Source organism: Diadema setosum, chromosome 17, assembly GCF_964275005.1.
Source record: "Diadema setosum chromosome 17, eeDiaSeto1, whole genome shotgun sequence".
Taxonomy (NCBI): domain Eukaryota; kingdom Metazoa; phylum Echinodermata; class Echinoidea; order Diadematoida; family Diadematidae; genus Diadema; species Diadema setosum.
This window is the reverse complement of record NC_092701.1, coordinates 10,257,703-10,282,529: the sequence shown is the minus strand read 5'-3', so window position 1 is coordinate 10,282,529 and position 24,827 is coordinate 10,257,703. Positions and strand designations below refer to the sequence as shown.

Below are 24,827 nucleotides of genomic sequence, written 5' to 3'. Positions count from 1 at the left end.
GACTTGTGTCCATAGTTATAACACTTGTTGACTTCAGGCCAAAGCCTTTGAATCTAAAGGCTTAGGTCGTCATGTAGGAGTCACTGGTTATCTATAGTTATAGATATATAGTGCAAGATTCGAGGTGTTCACGAGGACAGCCCCTTTTGTTAAGGCTTCCATTGCACCTGCAGTATGTGTCGCAAGACAAGTGGTGACAGGCGCCATCATTTGAAACATGTCTTTTCATACAAAGAATCACAGTCATGCTATGCTACCAACTTTACAAGGTAAAAACAAAAATAACACTCATGTAAAATAGAGTAAACAAATACTGACAAACAAAATCTCCAACACTTAAAGTTATTATTTTTTTTTACAATGAACCAGAGTTGCTAAGTTACAGAAATCGCCATAATTCTTTTTTCTGCTACAGTTATACAAAGTACATCAAATTAATATTTAAAACACACACACACACATTCACCTTGTTTTGATGCTTAGAATATGTAGCTAATGAGAAATGTGATTTTTATTCCTACTAAACAAAGGAGCTCAAAGTAAGAATTTCAAAGGCACATCAGTCCAATCATGGTTAATTGCTGAAAGTGTTTCTTGCACACAAACACACGCACACATACACACACATTCACATGTATACAAAACTATATTTGGTGTTTCTACACGTTATATGCAATGTTGCACCATTTGTGCTTGAGGAATCTTCCCCGTTTTCACCCAAGTAGCAACAAGATGCAGTAATTACCTTTATAGTTTGCCTATGCTACACACAGTGGGTTCATAGGAACAATCAACGATTGAAAAGGTCTTGGACAGGAGCATTATTGTATAATTGATAAATCTCACCGACTTTGTCTTTGTTTTGTTTTGTTTTGTTTTATACTTTTAAGCTACTCTCTTTGTAAAGAATAAATTCAAATGTCTGTCTGTGTACATGTTCTCTTTTTTCTAAACAATCAAACTCCATCACCTTGCAATAAAGAGATTGTCCTGCGATTTTCTCAACTATGCGACCAGTAACAAAAACAAACAAACAAACAAATAGATACACAAACAAACAAAAGGAAATGAATGTGCAAGGGATGATCTATTGTAGACCACTTGGGATTGTCAACATGTACAGCTGAGATAGTGCATGCTTGTCGCACTGAATAACCTGGTATGGTATATCAAAGCAGATTTGATGCTCACGTGAACAGATTGTCCGGCGACGGATGGGAAGGGAACGATTGATAAGAATACAGCAACTAAGGCACATAATTAACAATCCTGAAATCAGGATCAACTCGTTAAGGGTTGTACGAGGATGATCAGATTGAAATGCAGCAAAATACATGTTTGCAAACAGTATGATCTTATGCATAATTATTTCAATATGGATCTGCGATGAAATCTTCAAAATGAAGAAATCTATGTTCCTGGCTCAACACAAAGTTTGGAGCATGAAGCCTGTCGTTACACACGTACTAGCCCATATCAACAGGGGCCGGGGGAAAGAGGGGGGATCATTAGCTCTTGACCCCTGCAGGCCCCCCTCCCTCACCCCCCCCCCAAAAAAAAAAACAAACAAACAAACAAACAAACAAACAAAACAACACAACACATTACCCAGCCACAGAACAAAACTGTAAAATATCTCAGGGAGAAGTACTGCAAGAATGATTTGAAGCTGTCGATATGGATATTGTGCTACTAGAGATAAAAATTTGTGCCATTTTTGCTGTAACCGACAAACTTTAACTTTGATGAACCCATATGGAACTTATGGCATCACTAAAATTAGTGAATTTTTTCTGCATGGATACGTAATAGGGTATTCAATCTGATTTTTCATTTACAAGAACAATTCTAAAAATCATCACATTTCACCAGCACATGTCCATCACATACTCTGACAGTTAAACAGATAGTCTATGTACTGTTGAAAAGTGGAAACTTTCAGTATTTCCATACTGCAAATTATTTCACATTTACAGTGTTTTGGCTGCAGGGATAGACAGCTTGCTTCTTGAAAGACAATAAGAAACAGAAAGGGTGTGTTCTGCATCGGTCATACAAGTCTTATTAAACTCACTTGTATGCAAACAAAATTATGAGAAGACTTGATAACAATTGTCATATCTGATTATCATCGTGTGCTCAGAAGAAAGACATAACGCATACAATTTAAGGAAGATGTGCCTAGAAGAAAAACACCAGCACATGTGAGGCCCATGGGCTCCATCAGCATTCCCATTGTTCTTAAGGAACACCTTCCTTGAATCGTTCTTTCGGTGCACACAACAATGTAGGATCACAAACGGGTGATCAATCAAAGCATAATAGGGATACTGGAACTTTAATACTGACAACTTCATCAATACACACGTGAAGGATGCCATAACAAATGTCATCACTTTCTGATTCCTAATTTTTTTTTCTTTTTTTTTTGGGTCAAAATAGGACTGCCCTGCAGAACTATCTGACTTTGACTTACAAAGCTTTCTATGATTCAAATACCAAATAAAATCATCTCTTCTTTTATCCCCAAATCTTCCCTGATAATCTGCATGCAGCTAACAAGCTCTCTCTCTCTATCCCTCATCCTCACAGCTGTAATTTCACGTATTGACCGATTCGGGTTCGTTGAGGGCAGCAGACATTTTATGGCACTGGGCGCAACCATGAGCTCAAATTGCGGTGTCTCAGCCGACCCCCCCTGCTCTCCCCCACCCCACGGGCAACATGTTTATCGCGCACTTGTAACAAAGGTTCGCGCACTAAGCAAGCATTCGCGCACTCAGTACGAGATGCCCATTGGCTAAAGCAACCATGCATCAGTTTTTCATTAAGCGCGCGTGAGAGGGGTGGGGAGTGGGAAGGGGGGGTCGGCTGAGACACCGCAGTAATGGCGCTGCCCATGCCAAAAATACACATAGCGCGTCACAGAATCGGTCAATAACATTCCCCGACGTCTCGTGATTGTCGACAGAATACACAATAAACATGGGAATCACAGTTTTTGCACTCATAAAAAAATAGAATATTTCAATAAAGATAACAAGGTAGAAACACAATTTCTCTCTTATTGCATATATCTCACTGAATTACCTACGGTCGCCAAATAGATTGAAATTACACAACAAAAAGGAGATGGGCAGACGATGAACGAGCATCATAACTTGATTTTGCCAGACTGAATGTCAGCGTACACAGCAGGAGTGATCTCTTCGTATTTCCCTGCCCGCACATTGAGATAGAAGAGCTTGTCTTTGACCTGGTGTACGTTGAAGCCCTCATTCCTGATCTGCACCTTTTTGATTTTGAAGGTTCCTGAAAGGCAAACAGAACACACAAAATTATGAGAATGATAAAAATACACAAGAGTGAACGAAACAAATTATAATCATAACTTTACTTGCACTAATACAAAAACTGGGAAGATTATATTTTTCTTCTCTCTTTCCCACATGTAAGTATTTGAAATGAGTTTACAGTTCCTACTCTCGCCATATTCTTCCAATATGAATGCTTTTCTAGTTAAAAGACTCTTAACTCCATCAGATGTGTGAAGATAAACAAACATGCCTGAGAAAAAAAGAGTCACCGATGATCCTGCACCAGCTCGTTTTGCTGCATTTTCTCTTGAAATGAATTATGACTAGTATGACACATCTACTACTAAATATCCTATAGCACTAATAATGAGACTGACCGTCTCTATACTGATATATAAGCTAATAATACATACCGTAATTATAACATCAGTCAAAATGATATACAATAAACATACAAAAATTTTTTTGTGAATGATTCGGTAACCAATTATCTGGTGATTTCAGAAATTTGTGGGAAATGAGTTAATGTTGACTCTTTGTGTGCCCAGGCACATACAATGTAGCTTTAACCCTAACTAGGCCGGGGGAGGGGGGCCTCCGAGGCCCCCCCTCGACGTTTCGCGATGTATCGCTAATGCGAAAAGCTATCATCGCGACGTTTCACGACTTTTTTCTTTCGAGTCTCACGCATCTTTTGACACCAAATTTGCGATGCCCGGGTGCCCAGTTCCGAAGTTGCGCATAAATATGTACACGTACGTGCATGTCAGACCAAAAATTGCTCAAAAACGTGAATTCTTGTACAATTTCAATGCAAACTGTGCTTACAGGTAAATTTCATAAAAGCATGATTATTTGGGGGTTTTATTGATTAAAATCAATTAATAACATATTTTCTTGTTCAGAACAATGTCACGCACAAGTTTCATCGAAAAAAAATGAAAAACATAAAGTCGAAAAAACAAAGAAATACATAAGAATTTCAAAAAACAATAAAATACTTAAGAATTTTTTTCTGATGGTACAAATTTTTTCTCTTATATTTTTGCAGGACACTAAAAAGAATATTTACACAAAAAATGTGCCCATTTTGAGCTTTATTTAGTGATTTATACCAAATTGTCTGATTTCATGCATCATTATGCATAAATAAGCATAATTGAGCATAAATGATTATTTTTTTTAAATTTAACTTTATGGTGACTTTAGATTACATCATAGGCAATGTGTGTGCCAATTTTCGTCGCGATTGCGCGGTCGACGTCCGAGATTTACCTAAATAGCCTGGCCTAGTTAGGGTTAATTTGTCAAGTTTTTTTTCACAAGCATTCAGTAATTCATACCAACTTGATCTTTGTGTAAAGTTAGCCAGCCCACTCGGGTGTAGCAATTTGCCTCAGTCCAACAGAAACACAATGGTGACTCAGTACAGATTAGGAAGAATACGTAATCTCTTTTATTAGGACCACTTTGCTTTACTTTGTTTTTGTATGTATTTCTGCCATTTCAAAACCAATTTTTATCACATTAATAAATTGTTAATTTTTCTAAGAATTGTACGCTCTCTAGTGTTTCGAAAAAAGTGGTTTCTAATTATCTCACAAAATTTCAAATCTCAATCACCATCTCAACCAAAGCTAAATCATCCGTCTGAGTTATTCCCATACCTGTTGTGTCCATCTTTGAAAGCATGCGCAGGAAAAGCGGCACGGAGTAGCTGGGAAGGTTGGCCTTCAGTTTGGGATAGAGGGACGAAACATTGAGTGAGTTGTTGGGGTCGACGATCGCCGCCATGCCTGCACGCCCTTCCGCCCCTGGAGAGAAAGAAGATACAATGACGGAATTAAGAATGAAAATGATACACTACTACTACTACTACTACTACTACTACTTTTGAATGATAACAATATTAAGGAGAATAACATCATTACAATAATAATGCCTCATACAGTATGATTTAAAATTCACACGAACATTCACTGATGTGTTCTACTTATATTGCTGCAATGACCCGAACAAAACATATACTGTGCCAGCTGAAATTTTCATGTACAGATATTTTCGCGAATTGCTACTTGGAGGACATTTTCGCGTGTTCTGAATTTTGCGGTTGCAAGGGTCTAACTGAACTTAGTTATATGTGCGTTGTTATTTTCGCCTGTTGTTTTTTTTTGCGGTTCAAAGGCAATTCGCAAAATTCGCGAAAATAAAACACTGCGAAAATTTCAGCTCATACAGTATATCTAGGTGAACTTGTTTTAAACACTCTATTGGTGTGCTCCATAATTTAATATCTCTGTGTGGGAGCAACCTCACTCTCCAGATTCTTAGGAACATTACCAATATGTTGAACTACAAAGTCAGAAATTTGAATTATACGGTACAGATACACTTTAAACTGCTAGCGAACAGGACTGCAAAACTGATGTATTCTACCAATACAGCTGCTTTCATACAATCCACATTCATATTTAGATGTTGATTTCCTTTATAAAAGCATTGTGTCGGTGTGCCACTCAAAAGCAGACTTGAAAATTTGTGAGGTCATTCAGCAGGGGGTTGTTCTTACCTGGTACTTCCACACCATAGACTACAGTATCGTGCAGTCCAATCAGATTACTGATGATCGCCTCAACCTCTGTGGTGGAGACGTTCTCTCCCTTCCAGCGGAAGGTGTCGCCAGATCGGTCCATGAAGTAGTAATAGCCACAGTCATCCATTACCAGTACATCCCCTGTAAACATAAAAAATAACAACAAAACATGCATGTGGGACTACGCTGTCAGGAACCATAATGTACAGAGTGGATAGTGTGCTCTGTATTCTAAGCTGGACATGTGTGCTACATACACTCCAACTATGTACACAGAAAAAACAAAAACAAAACAGAACATGACACAAAAAGATATATTTGTTTACAGAGCGATAGGATTCTAATTGTAGAGTAACAACATAAAAGGAGCATACATGTACACTGTGTGGTGCCAGGGTGGGGGGGGGGGGGGTGGGACGGATGGAAAAACTTTATAACAAGGAAACAATTTTGTAACAAGGAAAATAGAAGATGATAATCAAGTCATTTCTATCCATTCACCTTTGGATTTCCTGTAGTATCTGATATCAGTTGTTGGGCAAGCACTTAAGCTGTGTGATTAAGCACCTTTGTATAAAATAAACAGGTATCTCACAGAATAAACACTACCCTGTGTAAACACAGGGCACAAACCTTGACCTACTACAAACTAACATCTCTCTTGATCACAGGCAATTAAGAATTAGAGGGTCTAAAGTCAAGGAGTGTTACCTGGTAGTCGATGAGCATGGAGAACCACACACATTGTAACCACGCCAGTTCTGATAGTTTTATTTGCATAAGAACTAAATACCCAAGCAATGCCATGCTGTAGCTGCCTACTAATATCACAATTTGAGTACCATAGTACTAAGGATGATAAGTATGAAACCTACCATTCAACTCCTGCTAATTCTGACCACAGTTTTAACTTTAGACATTCTTTAAAGATTAACAGTAAACAATTGGCAAACAAGAATAGAAACAATTGTCTCAATTTGGCTGCAGAAAAGAGCTTGCCATCTTCACTTTGTAAGACACAGTACTAAAACCCTCTACATGCACTGTGCGTTCTGTTGCTACACATTGCGGGACAGTCCACAAAGATTTCTACTTTCCATGATTCATACAGCCTGAAAGAAGGAGGGGGGGGGGGGTTATATTTAATGATGCTCTCAGTAGCTTCCAGATAGATAAAATCTTTATCCCTGTCTTCCCGTTCGCTTGAATGTCATTCACAAAATTGTAACTTTTTTTTTATCATAGACCTTCCAGGGTAGTTACCATTTTTTATGGTTTGTCTTTTTTTAATGACAATATTTTGTCAACGAAATTTTTATTTTTTGCTCCATACAAATTGTGATTTGTCCATGGTTTAAACCATGGTTTCAATTGCACCACCTTCAAGAATTCGGACCAAAGAGCGATGCAGAGTCTCTCTAATTTTGTGCTTCCTTCGAAAGCTCTGTTAAGTTATTTTTTTAATTTCATGCTAATTTTCTTCAAAACCAAAGAAAAAGCCCCTTTCCACCTCAAAAAAGAGTGCAAACATACCAGAAAGGAAAGCCATGTCTCCTTTCTTCAGGACGTCATATACGACTTTCTTGCTGTTTGCCTGCTTGTCTGCATAACCATGGAAATCCCTCGCTGGGTCCCCTTTTCGAATCTTGCCAACGAGCTGACCAGGTTCACCTGAGAGGCAGCAAAAAAAATTGGAAATACTATACCAAATCTATTTGAATTGACGTCCACATGGAAAACAAGGCACTATATTTACTGCAGCAAATTCATTTCGACATGTTTGTTGGCAGCATCAAGGAAGAAGCAAAACATTACATGCATTGTATTAGTATGTGATAGATAAAAAGATATCACATCATGCGATGTCATTACGCTCCATGTTCCATTAACCCGTTGAGGACAGGCTGATTTTGCTACAACACGAATTTCCCACAGACACCTGTCGAGTATACATGGGACTCGTCTTCAACAGGTGAACAACAATGAAAGTAAAAAAACAGCCCTAACAAAACTGTTGTGAAACAATGATATCAAGTTACGGAGGCAGGGCTGCATAATGTTATTCAAACAGATGAAAAAATGCTTAGGAATACAAAGTTTTGCCTATCACACTGTCACTACAACGATGCCTATGGAACAAACTGTCATACTACATGTACTAAACTAGTTAGCAAACCATTTCCACACACAAACAAAGGGGAGGGGAAGGAAAGAACAAGTAGTCTAATAAATCAAGTCGCTCCAAAGTTCCATGCTTCCAAGCACTTAAAATGATCACTTTTACTTGCAAGTACTAATAGCTTTGAATACACAATATCAGACAAATGGAAAGCACAGATCACTACACAGCTGAGATTTTCAAACTGACATTGTGAAGCAATGCCTTTCAACTGCTGCTCCTTTTTGCTTCATATTACTTCCAACCATACCACTAGAATCATAAACCATTACCCATCAAACTTATATCTCAGAACAAACCTCACATCACAGCTTACAATCACAATCATGAAATTACAACTGCATCAAATCCTAACATCTTTGGTAGCACATAAACAAACAGTCCATATACACAATCCTCTTTGCAGTACCTTGCATAACATCAGCATATAATCATATGCCATCACAAGACAAAAATCATCATCGCATTTCATTTCATTCATCAATCATAGATTAAGTGGTTTAAAATATATATGTAGTTTAAAAATTCACTATTTAGCATTCATTGGTATCAAAGCTATATTGTCTCCTATGTAACTTTGTCACATCTTTGTAGCAAGCGGGAAACTTGTGTTTCTTCTAATGTGCTGTTCTTTCATTTGTGTCAAAAATATCTATTACGATGAATAGGCCTACTGCACAATATGAACAATTATCCCCCTAATAATGTAATAAAGCGTTTGCTTTAAAAATAAGATTGGTGTCACTTGTGGACATTTAAAAAGCAATAAAATGTGGGGGAAAAAATTATTAAAGTAGTTATCATTGGATTATTACAATCATTATCACTATCATCATCATCATTATTATCACTACCACCATCATTACAGGGGCCACGGAATGGGAAGGGGGGGGGGGGGGGGGCTGCAGCCCCCCACCCCCCCCCCCCCCCCCGAAAAATCTGAAAAATCTGAGGAAAATCACACTACTCGAATTTCTCACAAAAAGTGTGCTTCAGATTGCTCTTGGCTCCTGAAAAAAAAAGAAAGGGGAAAAATCAGAGGAAAATCACACTACTCGAATTTCTCACAAAAAAGTGTGCTTCACATCGCTTTATCTTGATTTTAAGAACACAGAAGCTCCGTTGAGTGGGGTTGACCTTGATGCCCCCCCCCAAACTGAAAAACGTTCCGGGGCCCCTGCATTATCCTTATCATTTGATATCATTATCATTACCATCATCATTATTATCATTTGATATCATAATCATTATCATCTTCATCGTCATCATTCTTGTTATTATCATTATTAGCATCACTGTTATCATCATCACCGTCATCACCAACATATTATTACCTGGCTGAGCTCTCCTACAGAGGCCATCAGGGCCCCGTACGATGTCGCCCGTCTGCGGATCCACCTTGATGAGGAACACCGGGTATGCCCAGGGGGCAATCATGGAGTTGAAGCCTACAGCACCGGGCTGGCCAGACATGTTGGCTATGTTGCCATTGCCTTCCGTCGCTCCGTAGAACTCCCCAATCTGGTGTGGAGGGTGACACAGTGAAGATCAAACTTGGCAAAATCTAATCTATAGCATTAGGCAATAAAATGTTGGATACAAGGCTCTCCTTGAAGATGAAAAGAAGGGTTTGTCGAAGTTGAGCGAGAACTGCAATGATGTATGAAAGTGTGGCACGGTGCTTGAGGGAGAGCTAAATGGCAATTTGAGACGAACAGAGAGAGCTATGGTGGGAGCAATGTGTGGTGTGGAACTAGTGGATTTAAAGAAGACTGGGAATATGATGGAGATGCATGGGATGAAGGAATCAGTGAATCACCTGGCATGGGGGAAAGGTGTGCCATGGGCATGTGTGAAGGAAGGATGAGAACAATGTCCCAAGGATAATGGTAGAGCTAAAAGTGAATGAGCCAAGAAATTGAAGGCGACCTAAAAAAAAAAAAAAAAAAAAATGTGGAAGAGACAGATGGAGGAAGAGCTCATAAGGGTTGGCTTAACCCGTTGAGGATGGACTGATTTTGCCACAACACGCATTTCCCATAGACAAGTGCCCAAGTTTACTTGGGACTCGTCCTCAACGGGTTAAGAGAGGATGCCCCAAATCAGGAGAGATGGTGAAAAGGCATGAGAGCTGTTGCTCTGACAGCTGTGAGGCAAATCCCGCCATCCCTCGTTATCGGGGACAGACCCAGATGAAAACAAGTACCATATGATGATGATGATGATGACATGTCACCTTCTTTCATGAATTTAAACTTCTCTCCATCACATCATTTTGATACCCTTATGAGGACATAAAAATATCTCAAATCATTTTTTTTTTCTAGTGTCTTCCCTGCCATAGTAAATCAGTAATAATTGATTCCAATACTCAAAAAGAATTAACAAATCTGACAAGCCCACAGCATTATTCTACGTACATTGTACACTTTGTACATAATTCATATTTCTATGTGTAAAATTATTTGTTCGTCAATTCTAATACGTTAATGGAAGCAAACTTGTGCAGTAATGCTTTATGCACCCTGGCTCATTGGTGTAAATTGTCATGTTTTGTAATCAGCATTCAGTTAATTCCGCGGTTAACCTCCAAGACTTTTTGCCTAACAATTACTCCCAGTAAACCAGCCCGACAGAAAAGCCATGGTGATGCAGTAGAGATAAGAAGATTAGGTAATGTCCACTGATTGGCAATAAGTTTCCATACATCTGTGCCAGTTGGCCAAAAGAGTACTCCAGTGGATGTGGTAATGGTAATAGTCAAACAAGGTATAGTAAGGGATATTTAATTTGAATTACACCGATTTATTCCAAACAGCCCACAAAGGGAACAATGAATACTCATATTTGTAAGCAAGAAACCGTAGGACCGATTCAAATCAAAATTTCAAATTCTAATTTTAACGAGATATGAAACTCGTCAGACTGACGAGTTAGGTGATACGCTTGGGGTTATCAGATGTCGGTCATCTGTGATCGCCAAAGAAAAGAATGTGATATAGGCACCTTGAAGTTATAATTGAGTTTGCATGCAAAACCGTTTCCCTAACCTCTCGGCCACGGGACATCCACGGAAATGGTAAGGCAAAAAAGAAATGTATAGATATTACAGGGAGAAAAGTCAATGCCCACTCAACCAACGTGGCCGCGTGAACATGTATTGCATTGCTAGACGGAAATGCGGCCTTGTAACTACTGATGTCGCTATGCCATTTCTGGCAACTTGGGAAAAATACGTGCCGTAAACATAAAACCTATAATCGGCTGGTTTTGATACCTTGCCTTTAATCACAATTTTCAGTGTGATGACGTCATCAAAGTACAAAACAATGATGTGGTCTTGAAAGACAATTGTTCAAAGTACAACACCTTCGTCGTCGTCATTACATATTATGATCAGTTTGACAAAGTCAGCCTGCAAAATTTTGCAGCAGTCGAAGCAATATGGTCTCCAACACAAAAAAGAGGGATATGGTGTGTGTGTGTGTCTGTGTGTGTGTGTATAGGTGCGTTTATATACGAATGTGATTTCTACATGGACGATATATGTAATACAAAATTGAAGAAAAAAAAAGTAAAATAGCTAAGTATTTTGTTTCGTGATCTTGTGGGGTTCGAACCCGCACGTGTGCAACCTCACGTCTCTGAGACGTCGCCTTTAACCACTCGGCCATACGTTTCGACGAGAAAAAAAAAGAGGAACGTAAACTTTTGTATGTGAAAGATGAATCAGGAATCGTTTTGTCCACATTCCATTCTCATTTTCAGTTTTAAACTGCAAAATTGTCAAACTAATAAGGAGATTTCAAAGAATAACATGCATGATTACTGCAGCTTATTGTCTCAGTTACCACACACTTAAGTTACAGAGGAAATGGAGCAAAATCATCTGAGATAAAGGTGCTTAAACGTTGTCAAGTTAATGCACATAAAAAAAAATCACCTCCCATAGAGATAACACGTAAACTTGTCTGATTTTGAGTCTTTACCTTTAATAACAATTTGAAGTATGATGGTAAGTCTTCTTGAACCAAGAGTGTGGAACGCAAGCTTCTACGTGAAAGATGAATCATGACGATCACCCGTGACCGACACATCTTCAAAGGGATCAGTTATTAGAAGTGGAAGCCCTCGTGCCAAGCATATTGTCTCAGCAATTCCAAAGCAATGATACCCTTACATTTATGCATACCATAATTTCCCTCTGAAATCAATGGTAGGTATATTCATGTACAATTGCTTGCCTTGTCCATAAACTTTGCTTTACAAACTTTCAGTGAAACGTGTCATAACATAATTCTGTAACTCCATTAGCAGGGATTGACTTCATAAAGAAAGATATATCAAATTGAACGCTTAGCGCGTATAACTAAGGGGGATTTTAGCCTGATGCTCTGTTCTTCACTGCTCAGATACCAACAACACTCATTACCTACGGCTACGTATAGAGAAACAGCCATGACGAAAATAAGTTATTCCTTTTCTTTGGCAGATAGACACACAACCCCTTTAAACCACACTATAATTGACATGGAGGGACATGAAAAAGTTCATTACTACTACTGAACAGTGATGCCTTCTACTCATGTGGCACAAGATACCTCTATAGCAACATAAAACCTGTCTACAACTCCGTTATTGCGTCAAACAATAACATCCTGGAATTTCAAAGAGATGAGCGAGACGCCATACACCTGGCCTAGAGTTAATTCATTCAGTTGCCATTCCTGCTCCAGTTGAGTTATGCAAATTATTTTCCGACCTGTCTTGTGACAATATAACAGGAACAAACGTAGAGAAAAGGAAAGGGAAAAGGAAAGGTGGCAAGCGGGGCACTGTACCAAGGGCAATTTAAACAATACGTATGATAAATGAAGCAAATCCAACCTAGAGCCTCCGACAAAAAAAAAAAGAGGAACTTGAGCGACTGTGTGTCGTGGGGTAGTATAATTGATAAGATAATACGATAAATGACATCGATCGGAATAAAGCTGAACTGCCAAAAGAAACACAAAGAAAGAGAGAGAAGAAAATGATAGCGTCCTGCGGGTCTCGAACATCTCGTCCTAAGGTAGTGCATAATGACCATGCAGCGCGCTAAGTGACTATAAAGCCACACGGCTGTACCGAAGATTGGATGTGAAATTTATCTTTAATCTTTATATATATATATATATATATATATATCTTAAATATTTATACCATATACAACATGAAAAAGTTCATTACTACTACTAAACAGTGATGCTTTCCATTCATGTGGCACAAGATACCTCTATAACAACATATAACCTGTCTACAACTTCGTTATTGGGTCAAACAATAACAACCTGGAATTTCAAAGAGATGAGCGAGACGCCATACACCTGGACTAGAGTTAATCAATTCAGCTCTCATTCCTGCAAGTTATTTAAACATACATGTTCCTACCTATCCTGTTACAGTATAACAATAACCAATGAAGAGAAAAGGAAAGAGCAAACGAAAGGTGGCAAGCGGGACACTGTAACAAGGGGCAATTTACAACATTAAGTGTGACAAAATTAATGAAGCAAACCCAATCTCCAAACTCCAATACAAAACAAGGGAAATAGAGCAGCCGTGTTCACGGGTTACGTACACTTGATAAAGTAATACGATAAATGACATCGGAGTAAAGCTCAACTGCCGAAAAAAAAAAGAGAAAAAAAAGAAAGAACGGATAAAAGTCCTGCGGGAGTCGAACCTCTCGCCTTCCGGTATGGCGTTATGAACAACCAGCGCGCTAACCGATTATGCCACATGGCTGTCCTGAAGATCGAGTGCGAAACTTAAATCTAAATACTATCGTGACAGTGTTGACTTGTGATGGCGCTATTCAACTTCCCACAAGTGGCAGCGTGGATTCGATCAATATACAGTTGCAAAGAAAAATTGGGAATCGTTCCGTACAGATTGCATTCTCATTTTCAGTTTTAAATTGCAAAATTGTCAACCTGATGAGGAGATTTGAAAACATGAAATGCATGATTACTAAAGCTTGTTGTCTCAGCTACAACATATTTATGTTTCAGTGGAAATGGAGTAAAATCAGATGAGGTAAAGGTGCTTAAACGTTGTCAAGTCAATGCATGGTTTGAAAAAAAATCACCTCCCATAGACATAACACGTAAACTTGTCTGATTTTGAGTCTTTACCTTTAATCACAATTTCTAGTATGATGACGTCATCATATTTCAAAACCATCACATGGCCTTGAAAGGCAAATGTTCAAAGTGCAACATATCTGAATTTGGGGTAATATTGAGCTTAAACAACAGAGATACGAGCAAATGAATGACAGAAACAGTACCTCAAAAAAATCAATTCCACTTTTTTGATTTAAAATGACGATATGATGACGTCATCGCGTATTCCTGGCAATACTGATACTTGGAATGTTACTTACAATTCATATACTTTTGTAATATGCAATAGAAATATAGGGTCAACGGACGATTTAAAGAGCTATGGCGAAATAAACAAAGACATGTTTTTTCACTATATTTGCAGAAAGACGCGCACGCGGAATTTCAACTTTGACGCCAGTGCATTCCTTTGTTATAGGTCGTAATCGATCGGAAATCAATGGATATTATTACTCAAAGTATCAGGAATCCAAATCAGTCAAAAAAATTGCATTTTCATGTTGCTTACGGGCTCTGCGCGCGAAATTGCGCGGACGGACGCGCACGCGAGAAAATGTTTGAAACGCTTAAAATTGTCTGAAACTTCGAGATTTCCCATTGGGAAGTCGTTTTGAGCCTTTTAAAATTTTGACGCGCGCTTACGCGCGCATAATGATGACCTGTGTAACTAGCGTTAAAAAGTAAGATAGAGCGTGACCTGAACTTCATGTCCACCGAAAATGATACAGAAATGACATCTAGTTATGAAGTTATGATCGATCATGTGACAAGGTCCGAAAATCACAAAATGGCGCCTAGATGACGTCATAGATATGTTACTGTCATGAAAACCTTATTGTGGCTAGATTTTGTCATGAGACATGTTGACTGAAAATGTCATGTTATTTCGTAATGTCATTCTTGAGATATTGACGACACAAAATTGTCCAGAAAGAAAGAAGAATAAAAAAAAATAAAGAGAGATTTTGACAATCACAATAGGTGATACGCTGATAGCGTATCACCTAAATATCAAATCTCCAAACTGATGGCGTTAAGTCCCCTATGAAAGACTATAAAGTAATGAGGATGAAGCTCCTTGCTTAGTGGCATATAACTGCTGTAGCCAGGGTAGCTGAACTTGTGATTGACAGTCCATAGCCTTATACGCCAAGCCACAACCACTCCTCCTATTAAAATTGCATGTTTTAAACCAATAACGATATTTGCTCCAGTACCTCAGCCAAAAGTGAAGTATAGATTATGGTTTTCTTAATCTGCATAATGGATTCTCATTGGTCATGTTTATCTTCTTAATAGCAGTGTCTTGTTTGCTAGCTGAAACAGTTATTAGTGACCTTTGCTCATCAAACACTGCATATGTCTTAAAAATCATTGCCAATGAAGAATGAGAATAACATGACTCCTCATGCAACATGTTCAGTGCATTCAAGTGGGACTGTTGAAAGAGTTTCCATGTCTATCTTGCTGGACATCCTGAAAAGGTTTGACACAGGAATCATCATCACAATAGCTCCGGGGAGTTTCTGCTCATCGTTATTCTAAAGAGTCCTGCTTGAATTTTAGAGCTAGGCATTTACCCCTCTTGATGGTATACAAGTGAGTAGCATCTCTTATAGCATCACCTTTGTGATGTTGAACCTGTTTTTGAAGTCATTCCAAAGCTGTGGCCGGAGTCCATTGCCCATGGCCAGTCTGACCGTGTGCTGGGTCTCCTCTGGACGGTGTGGCTGGGCATACAGGTATCTGCAGATTTCACCTATGTACTGGATCATCTTTAAGGGGAAAAACAAACAACAAAGTTGCCCTCATTTCAATTTAGCACAAAGACATGGCGAAATACTGTCCAAACTGAACTTCGTAGTACAAAAATCATTAAAAGCATTAATAACATTATGCCTTTCCTTCAATTAAGCTGTCATTCCATGTGTCCCTCTAATTTCTCACATCATTCATGTTCTTATATACTGTACATATATTGTACAAATAGTGTTGCCCTGCACATGAATACCCAGGGAATAATTTTCCAACTCATATTTGATTAGCAGGTTTTAGCTTATGAACATTTCATTTTTATTTCTATCCTGTACACTTCTATGGAAGAAAACTGCTACACAAAAATCGTTTGCATTGCAGTGGTGTAAAAATGCATAGCAAATTGCGATGCGATACCAGGAAAATTATTCCCCGGTACCATTACTATTAATCTCCATTCAGCTACCAAACTTTTGTCTGACTTTTACTTTATTAGTCTACACATCTTTGGACAGAAGCCTTCATCAATACAGAGAAGAAACTGAAGACAACAAAACGAAAGCTTCCCACGGCACAAACTGACCACAAACGCCACTTGATTGTTAAAATGAATACTGCCATCACTTTCAGTTTGCTAATGCTAGCTGGTATTCTACTTCCAGCTCTATCTCTCTCTCTCTGAAAATAACAAATGATATTTGAAAGCCCCTTTCTGAAAGGCAATTCACTTCGCTTACCACATCATCAAATAATCAATGTGATGTTAAAAAAAAACAAACAGCAAACTTAGATCCTGGACTTCAAAACAAAACTCCTGCGGTAGCATTCTTACAAGGAATTATGGTAGAAATGACAAGGAAGAATAGAGACATATTATAAACTGTATGCTTCCATAGTGCTTTTGCACAGTACATGAACCCGAGTACAAAGTACATTTTTAACCCATTGAAGACAGGCTGATTTTGCTACAACACGCATTTCCCATAGACACCTGCCCGAGTTTACTCGGGACTAGTCCTCAACGGGTTAATTACGAGAGCAATTTCACTGTTTTATTATGCCCTTCTCCTCATATTTTGTTGCTGTTGATCAGCCTTAACTACCGACCAGGGTTTGAACTCGATCTCTCTCTCCCTCTCTCTCTCTAAAAACAAACAAATAGATATCATAAATCCATTTCACCACATACAACTACTGACACTGGGTTATGTTTTTCTTGGGGGTTTGCATGGTGAAGTAAATGAGGGAGATTGTGCAGTGGTACCGCAAACCTTTTTCCCTCATTGATACTGTGCTTCCCTACTGGAATTAATGGTATGAAAAATAAACTCTAGCTGAGTTTTGGTGACCTTTGACCTCAGCCTTTGATCTAGCTCTGTTAGTCCTTTCATCTACAAGGTAACTATCACTTTTTGCTACCCTTCTTTCAAATGGTAACAATAAAAATATGCAGACATTTTTCTAGCTGAAGCAGCTACAGAAAAATGAACAAAATACAGTAGTAACCTTTGACCAATTACCACATATTTAGGCAAGCAACTATGAATCTATTTCTCCCCTTCCTGCCGAATCAAACGCACTCTGCGCTTCTAGACGAAGTTAACAACTGATTATTTTATTCCAAAATTGTCTTCCACAGTTCAGTGACCTTTGTCCTCGAAGAAGGTTGCCAGAAATCTAATCTGCTCACTTACACCTTAATACGAGATACGTAAACCAAGGCCAGGGCCCTGTTTTATGAAGAGTCATAATTGACTACATACTGTAGTTGATTCCTATTATACATCTATGGCAGCCTGTGTGGTAAGGGAATTTACAGTCGATTATATCTTTTGATAAAACGGGACCCAGGTATGAGAAAATCTACAAATGTTTTCGCTTTGTATATCGTGATAACGAGATCCAGGCAAATGGACAGATGAACAGTTGGACAGAACACCACAACTCATGAATCCTGCAACACTCATTTGGGTGGGAGCATGATGGACAGGTATGGTTCGAGTTGCCTTTAAAACCGTTTGCGTGCTTTGACTGCTGATTGCGCAGAAAACCCTGTAGCACTGAACACACTGTCCAAAGTCCCTGGCACAGAAAGGGTTAATACTGCCCTACTTTGGCAAAAGGAAGCAAGTGACATACCATCCGAATTTGAGTTATTGATGTTTTCATAATTCACATAATGAGCTCTTCTTCCAGGCCAAATTTCATGCAGAAACACTCATCCTACTAAGAGATATGTTAGATAAGACATCATGATAGTCCATTGACATCAGTGTAAATGACAGACACATTTTGCTCTTTTACGAGAAATGTCACTTTTGTCACTTGCTTCCTTTTGCCAAAGTAGGGCAGAATAGTGCAGTCAAAATGGGAGGGAGAGCTATCACTCACTGTCGCTCTGTACTTGATGCAATCGTGCCAAAAGTTGGAGGCAGAGAATTTCTTGCGCAGGGCCATGGTGGCGCCATTGATGATGATCTGGCCGGCACCTAGGCACCCCGCCGCCGAGTGGTAGAGGGGAAGCGCACAGTAGATCACCTCGTCACTACGAATGTCGAAGGACACAGCAATACTCTTGGCCATGAATAGCAACCTGTACAGCAGATATTGACATTCACGTAGGAAAATCCATAACAATAATATGTTCATGCAGCAGAGCATGTCAAAGGTCAAAGGTCACGAGCCAGTAAGATAAATTTGAGCATGGACAGCACTCTGTACAGCAGACATTGCCAAAATAAGTATGAATACCATGAACAATGAACTGCAGAGTATTAAAATGAAATGCCTTCCTATGGTCAAGGGACATTACAATAGCGTTTATAGCCATGAACAGCTATCTGTAAAGAAGACCTCATGAGTGCACAACAACCATGGCATTATCTGCAGTTTAGCTTGTCAGACTAAACTGCAGTAACACTAAATTTCAATGATCAAGGGATACTCTATTTATTGACGGCAAACTGCAATACCATGGAAGCATCACTGTACAAGCTGAACAGTCATAATATAAACTGCACACACACACACAACTTTTGCACCACATTGTGTCATTCAAGACTTTGGAAAAAAAAAGAACGAGGTGCAGTATGGAGTACCATAATTAAGAAAATGATGCAATATTTGCAGCATTGGTAAGGAGAGGGGGATTTTAATGAACTAACAGGGAAAAATATTGACTTTGCATATATTAAATTGTACTAATTAACTTCAACACCGCAAACTTTCCACTTTTACAGTATTCATTCAAAAGTTATAAATATTGAAAGTTTTGGTGCAGCTGGAAAAGAAAACTACTACACTTCATGACATAATCTACAACACTGTTGACAAGAATACGTATACAGAAAATATAAAAAGAATCCCACAAAATGTGATTTTACATGAGAAGTACACATTCCTTTGACTTGATTTCCTTAACATTGCTGCACATACATATATGTGATGTCACAAAGTACGTGTACTGTAGTCTTCTCATCCAGCAATGGCTGCCGCTGCACCAAAATGTTAAACATTCATAAGCTTTGAATGATTTGAGCAATTTTCTGCAAACTTGCTGTATTCCCCCAATTCACACATACACGTAAAACTGGTATTTGGGTTTCGTTTTCATTTATGATATACAGTATAAAGTTACTATTAGAGTATAGAGGAGTTTCTGAAATAACATGCAATATTCCCTTTACACAAACACACACACATAAACACAAATGCATATTTTAATATGCAAAGGTATTATGTGTGTCTGCATAATATACTTGTACACTACAGTATATAATATGTGCATATGTCTCTATACACAGCATATACTATTCATCGCACCTGGATGTTTCTGATATGCAATATAAATTATTAAAAACAAAACATGTAAGAATGCTAATTTTCATTATAAGCAGCTGCAATGGCTTAAGTCTATTCAATCAAACTGAGTCTTCCTTCACTTTTCATGGAAGAAAAAGAGGATTTTCAAATCATTAACATGGCTACAATTTGTATGAATGTCAAGGGATACTTGATGCTCTCATTTTTATTTCATACAAACAAGATCCTTTAAACATTACTATCTTTACAGCTGCTGCAAAGTTTTGAACTTTAACTCACATAATACATAAGAACAGCAAATAACAAACAAACAACAACCTAAGACGTGCAAAACATGGGTCTGCGAAGACTGCTATTGAATACAATTCATAATTGACTTGAAGCTCATAACTTCAAACTATCACAGATGAGAACGACCCCATCAGAAAACACCCAACTCTCCACGTCAGCTGAGTAAATCTAAAATACTGATTTGCAGGACCCGCAAGAACATTTGATCTGATGTGGCTTTTCATGAGTGTTGTGATGCAGGGAGATACCGGTAGACTCTCGCCCGATGCCTGCTCACTTACAGTTGTCGATTATTATGCTGGTACTGAGCCCCTCATCTGTATTTCTCATTTACTACTACATCAGTGTTTGCCAAGCTTTTCTAATAGTTATAACATGATGCAAATCTAAAACTGCATGCTGTACAACATCAATCTGAGGCTGAAAAAAAGATAAATAGATAACGAACTTGCTTTGCAGCATGATGGTCTTTGTTAAATAATACATACATGTACTTGCAGGCATTATGCCAAACTGAAGTGTCTCACTAAAATTACATGTAACTGCATGACTTTTAACCCTCAGTCACCATATGGTCATGTGTAAAGCACACATGTGAAAGATAATGATGCAAACAAACCTGGAGTGCGTGATGATAGCAGCCTTGGGTAGCCCAGTGGTTCCTGATGTGTAGATGTAGAAGATGGTGTCTATACATGGAACAAAGGGGGAAAGAGAAATCAAAACTGCATACAAAGAAAACACGCAATAAATGCCTACTTCTGTTAATATAGGGTGTATAATAAAAACAAACCTAATATAGGGCGTATAACAAAAACAAACCTTAACAACTTCCCTTCCCTAAAAATAGAAGTTTGAGGTGGGGATTTGAGGAGGGGAGACCACTTCAAATCTGACAAGTTTTCCAGGCATTATCCAGTGCTGTGGCTCTTGCATAGGCTACATGCAGGATACAGGCCTTGGGTGGAGTTGGGATTATTGTTTGATCATGGTTGATGATCCATCCTGCTGTAAGAGGAATCTCACCTCAAATTTGGGTTCAGGGTGAAGATGCAGCAATTCATGTAACTTTTGTTTCACTTGCAGCTACTGTAAGTGAAGAAGCCAAGTAGTCATGAGGAAGTCACAGTATTGATAGAATGCCTTTTTTTTTTCCCAAGTGTTCTGGATTCTATACTGCTTCCAGATCGGACTCTCTTTCCTTTCAGGATCCCTCTGGAAATCAGATGTACCATGTCTACCACTGCAGAATGGGGCTATTGATCCTTGTGTGGACAATTTGACTGTAAAGCTTGAGTTTCCACTGTAATGTTAATTTCACCATCTCTGTTAGTTCATCTTATGTGCTTTACCCCCCCCCCCCCCAAAAAAAAAAAAAAAAAAAAAAAAAATTAAAAGAATAAAAAGAATTACATGTTTATACAATGTACACTGTATAGTGACCCCCCACGACAAAAGGATCTGAATGCCACTGACGGCTGAGCCGAGAAAATCAAAGCTGAAGTCAGAGCATCAAAATTCCTCAAAATCATCAAATTTCTGTTTTGGCATAATTTTGTAGTATATTAAATGTCTCTTAACTACCGTATCATATGTTGAAATTTCGAAGTCAAATGATCTACAAAGGAAAGGCAAGAAATAAGCATTTTTCTGGGCCTTGATTTTCCGACTTTCAACGGACCAGAAACGTGTCCAAAGATTTGGATTTAGCACCGCAGATAGACTCCGCCCCGAGCATCAAGGGAGTGATCTTATTTATAGTCAGTGCATGGCATCCTGGTTTCTGATTGGTCATGTGTAGACCGCTGGTGCTAAGCTTGAATGAACATCATGGCGGTTGCTTTATAGAAGCATACTGTCTTACCTCCCCTTGATCACGATTGCGTCAAGGCTGGAGAATAAGGGAATAATGTCATGCCATTTTCAGAAAATCAACCTCCTGCGACTCTTGGATCCTTTTGTACAAACGGGTCATTACATGTATATTCACACCAAGGCATTTCTATATCAGCTGCATTTATGGATTTTCAGAAGATTAGTGTCAGGCAAATACAATGTTCTTTAATTAGGTGATCCGAGTATCCTCTCGGATCACCTTCTGTATCTGTACTGATTCTTTCTTCTTTGTTTCTTTATTTCTCCTCAAAAGTTGTGCAGAGGTTAGCTCAGAAAGTCCTCTGCCTATCAATTTTAAAATCATGCCATGTATGTATCATGTCACAAAGATGACAGATCTAATGTATCATAGTGATCAGTCGACCGTGACGTCACGATGACGTCATTATGTGAAAACACATTTTCATTCATATCTCATTAATGGAATGGAAATTTTCAATGAAATTTACGTCACATATATTTCAAGTCAAGCGCATTCTACTCAAATTATCAAAATTCATATTTATAATTAAAATGTGCGCGTACGCGCGCGTTGAAATATTTGTATGCTCCAATCGAGCTCAAAATCTTTTTGCACACGTTTCAGACCATTTGGAGCATTTTTTGTAAAATTGAAAAAATCAGACGGACGCGTACGCGCGCGCACATATACGCACGCACAGCTCATATGCAATAGAAATTTCCCGTTTTTTCACATTTATCAGATGCCTGAAATGTCAAGGAATATTTCTACCAAGTTTCAAGTCAATCCGACTCAATATGACGTCATACGGGCCCTTCAAAGTTGAAATTCCGCGCGCGCGTCAATGGCGATATACAGTGCAACTATGCCAAAAAACCGCCAATTTTAAATCCGATTTTACTCGTCAGGATGGACGGTGACCCCCCATTTTCTTTACATATTTTGAAAGCTGATGAGTTGTACATGTCATTTCATCGTGTGGCAATGCTGGCAAAATGATTAAAAGATATCAAATTTCTTAATAAAATAAAAAAAGTAAATTTTCAAAATGACGTCATCAAATTTCACGTTTATTCGGGCATATCTCACTAATCCTTTGTCAATTTTCACCCAGATTTCAGTATGTTGTAGCTTATTAAATGCTCTTTCATTAGTGTAATAACAGTATTTTGATTGGATGACGGCATCACCTCGTAAAAATGGATTGAAAGTAATCTTGTCAATATGGGAGTGCAGTTTTTCTGGAAATGAAAATTGACATGACTATCTTTATCGAGCACTAGCTCACTTATGCTTCGGTGAATTTCTCCCAGATTTTAATATGTTGTAGCTGAGACTTTGTGCTGTCGCAAGTGTGCCCTTCGTTTTTTCATACGATGTCTGCATCACGTCAAAAAACTTGGTTGAAATTAAAGCTTATCTTCGATGTATTGAAATATTTCTTTCTTTCTGCAACTTTATGTGCAATAACTCAAGAAAAACATACCCTATCACTGCCATATTTTGCACATGCTTAGTTCATGTCACGAACATTATTTCATAAAATAACAACTACTTGATCAGACGCCATCTTGGGTATGTAAATTAGGGTCAAAGGTCATAGATGTTTCATCCTGTATCTTGGTGAATACATGTCCTATCTTTCCCATATTTTGCACACGTGAAGACCATGTTACAGGGATCATTTCGTAAAATAACCACTTTTTGCTCAGATGCCATCTTGTCTGTGCAAAGTGGGGTCAAAGGTCATATGTACTTCTTTTGCTATCTTCGCTATGACGTGTTATCTCTATGGGAGGGAATTTTTTAGATGTGAAAATTGACATGACTCTCTTTATCGAGCACTATCTTACTTATGCTTCTGTGAATTTCTCTCAGATTTTAATATGTTGTAGCTGAGACTTTGTACTATCAGAACTCGAATCATTGATTTAAAAAAAATCGGATCACCTTAATTTGTCAGTGATGACAAATTACAATCTCTAGTTGATGACCAGATGGTGCCCGCTACACAGATAACTAGTCAATATAATTAAAACTTGAATCAGAATATCTCCATCTTCAGTCATTTATTATGTGTGATAAGAATTTGGTAGTATTCACATGTATTTAAATAAAACAATTGTCAATCATTTTCTAATCATTATCATTTTCTTTTACATACATTGTAATGTACTCATTTTTTCAGTGAGCCCAGGAAGTAACAACAAATGTTCGTCCTGACTAGCAAGCATCTGGCATTGTCAAGATACACACTAAATTTGTTCATAAAACATGCCAATATCAAATACAAAAATGTTTTGGTCTCTCAGGAAAATGAGACATCTGGGGAAATGGCATGTGACTGCAGCTCAGAGCCATAGTTCCCTTCTGTTTTTTTTTTTTTTTGTTGTTTTTTTTATCTCCTACATGTGTACTTCCAGGAAGGAAACCTGCTCTATATATTTTTAATGTGAATATAATGGCACTGCATTTCCTGCATGCAAGAATTGTATTCAGATGCTCTGCTAATCACTGTAAACTGCATGTATACAGCTACGAAAATCCTTCAATATGCAACTTCTAACAAAGATGCTACTGTACCTTCTACATAGACAAACCTAATTCAACCAAATTCAACATATTCTCACTTTTCTAGCCTTACAAAAGAACACTTGACTTGCCTCAAACTTACTCAAACTTTGACGGATGTGTTCTACTATTGCTGCATTCACTCAATCCACACACGTAATTTAAAGTGAACTTGTCCTTCAAATTTATCAAGCACACACAAACACGCAGAAATGCAAGAAAGGTACTGTCTTTCATTAAAATGTTATTAAGTGCAGACCAAACCACTGTGTGC

At 38.3% G+C, this 24,827-nt stretch overlaps 1 protein-coding gene across 1 annotated transcript in view; it reads right to left on the bottom strand.

Moving 5' to 3' along the window:
• Positions 1 to 2,943: 2,943 nt before the first annotated feature.
• LOC140240799 (long-chain fatty acid transport protein 4-like) overlaps positions 2,944 to 24,827 on the bottom strand; it is a 37,595-nt gene continuing 15,711 nt past the window's right edge. The window contains exons 5-12 of the mRNA XM_072320575.1: positions 20,744 to 20,813; positions 18,403 to 18,604; positions 15,882 to 16,031; positions 9,424 to 9,610; positions 7,444 to 7,581; positions 5,887 to 6,051; positions 4,985 to 5,131; positions 2,944 to 3,312 (exon numbers count right to left, since the gene is read on the bottom strand). Coding sequence (XP_072176676.1) covers positions 3,155 to 3,312; positions 4,985 to 5,131; positions 5,887 to 6,051; positions 7,444 to 7,581; positions 9,424 to 9,610; positions 15,882 to 16,031; positions 18,403 to 18,604; positions 20,744 to 20,813 — 1,217 coding nt within the window. The 3' untranslated portion in view covers positions 2,944 to 3,154. The remainder of the gene's footprint in view (positions 3,313 to 4,984; positions 5,132 to 5,886; positions 6,052 to 7,443; positions 7,582 to 9,423; positions 9,611 to 15,881; positions 16,032 to 18,402; positions 18,605 to 20,743; positions 20,814 to 24,827) is intronic.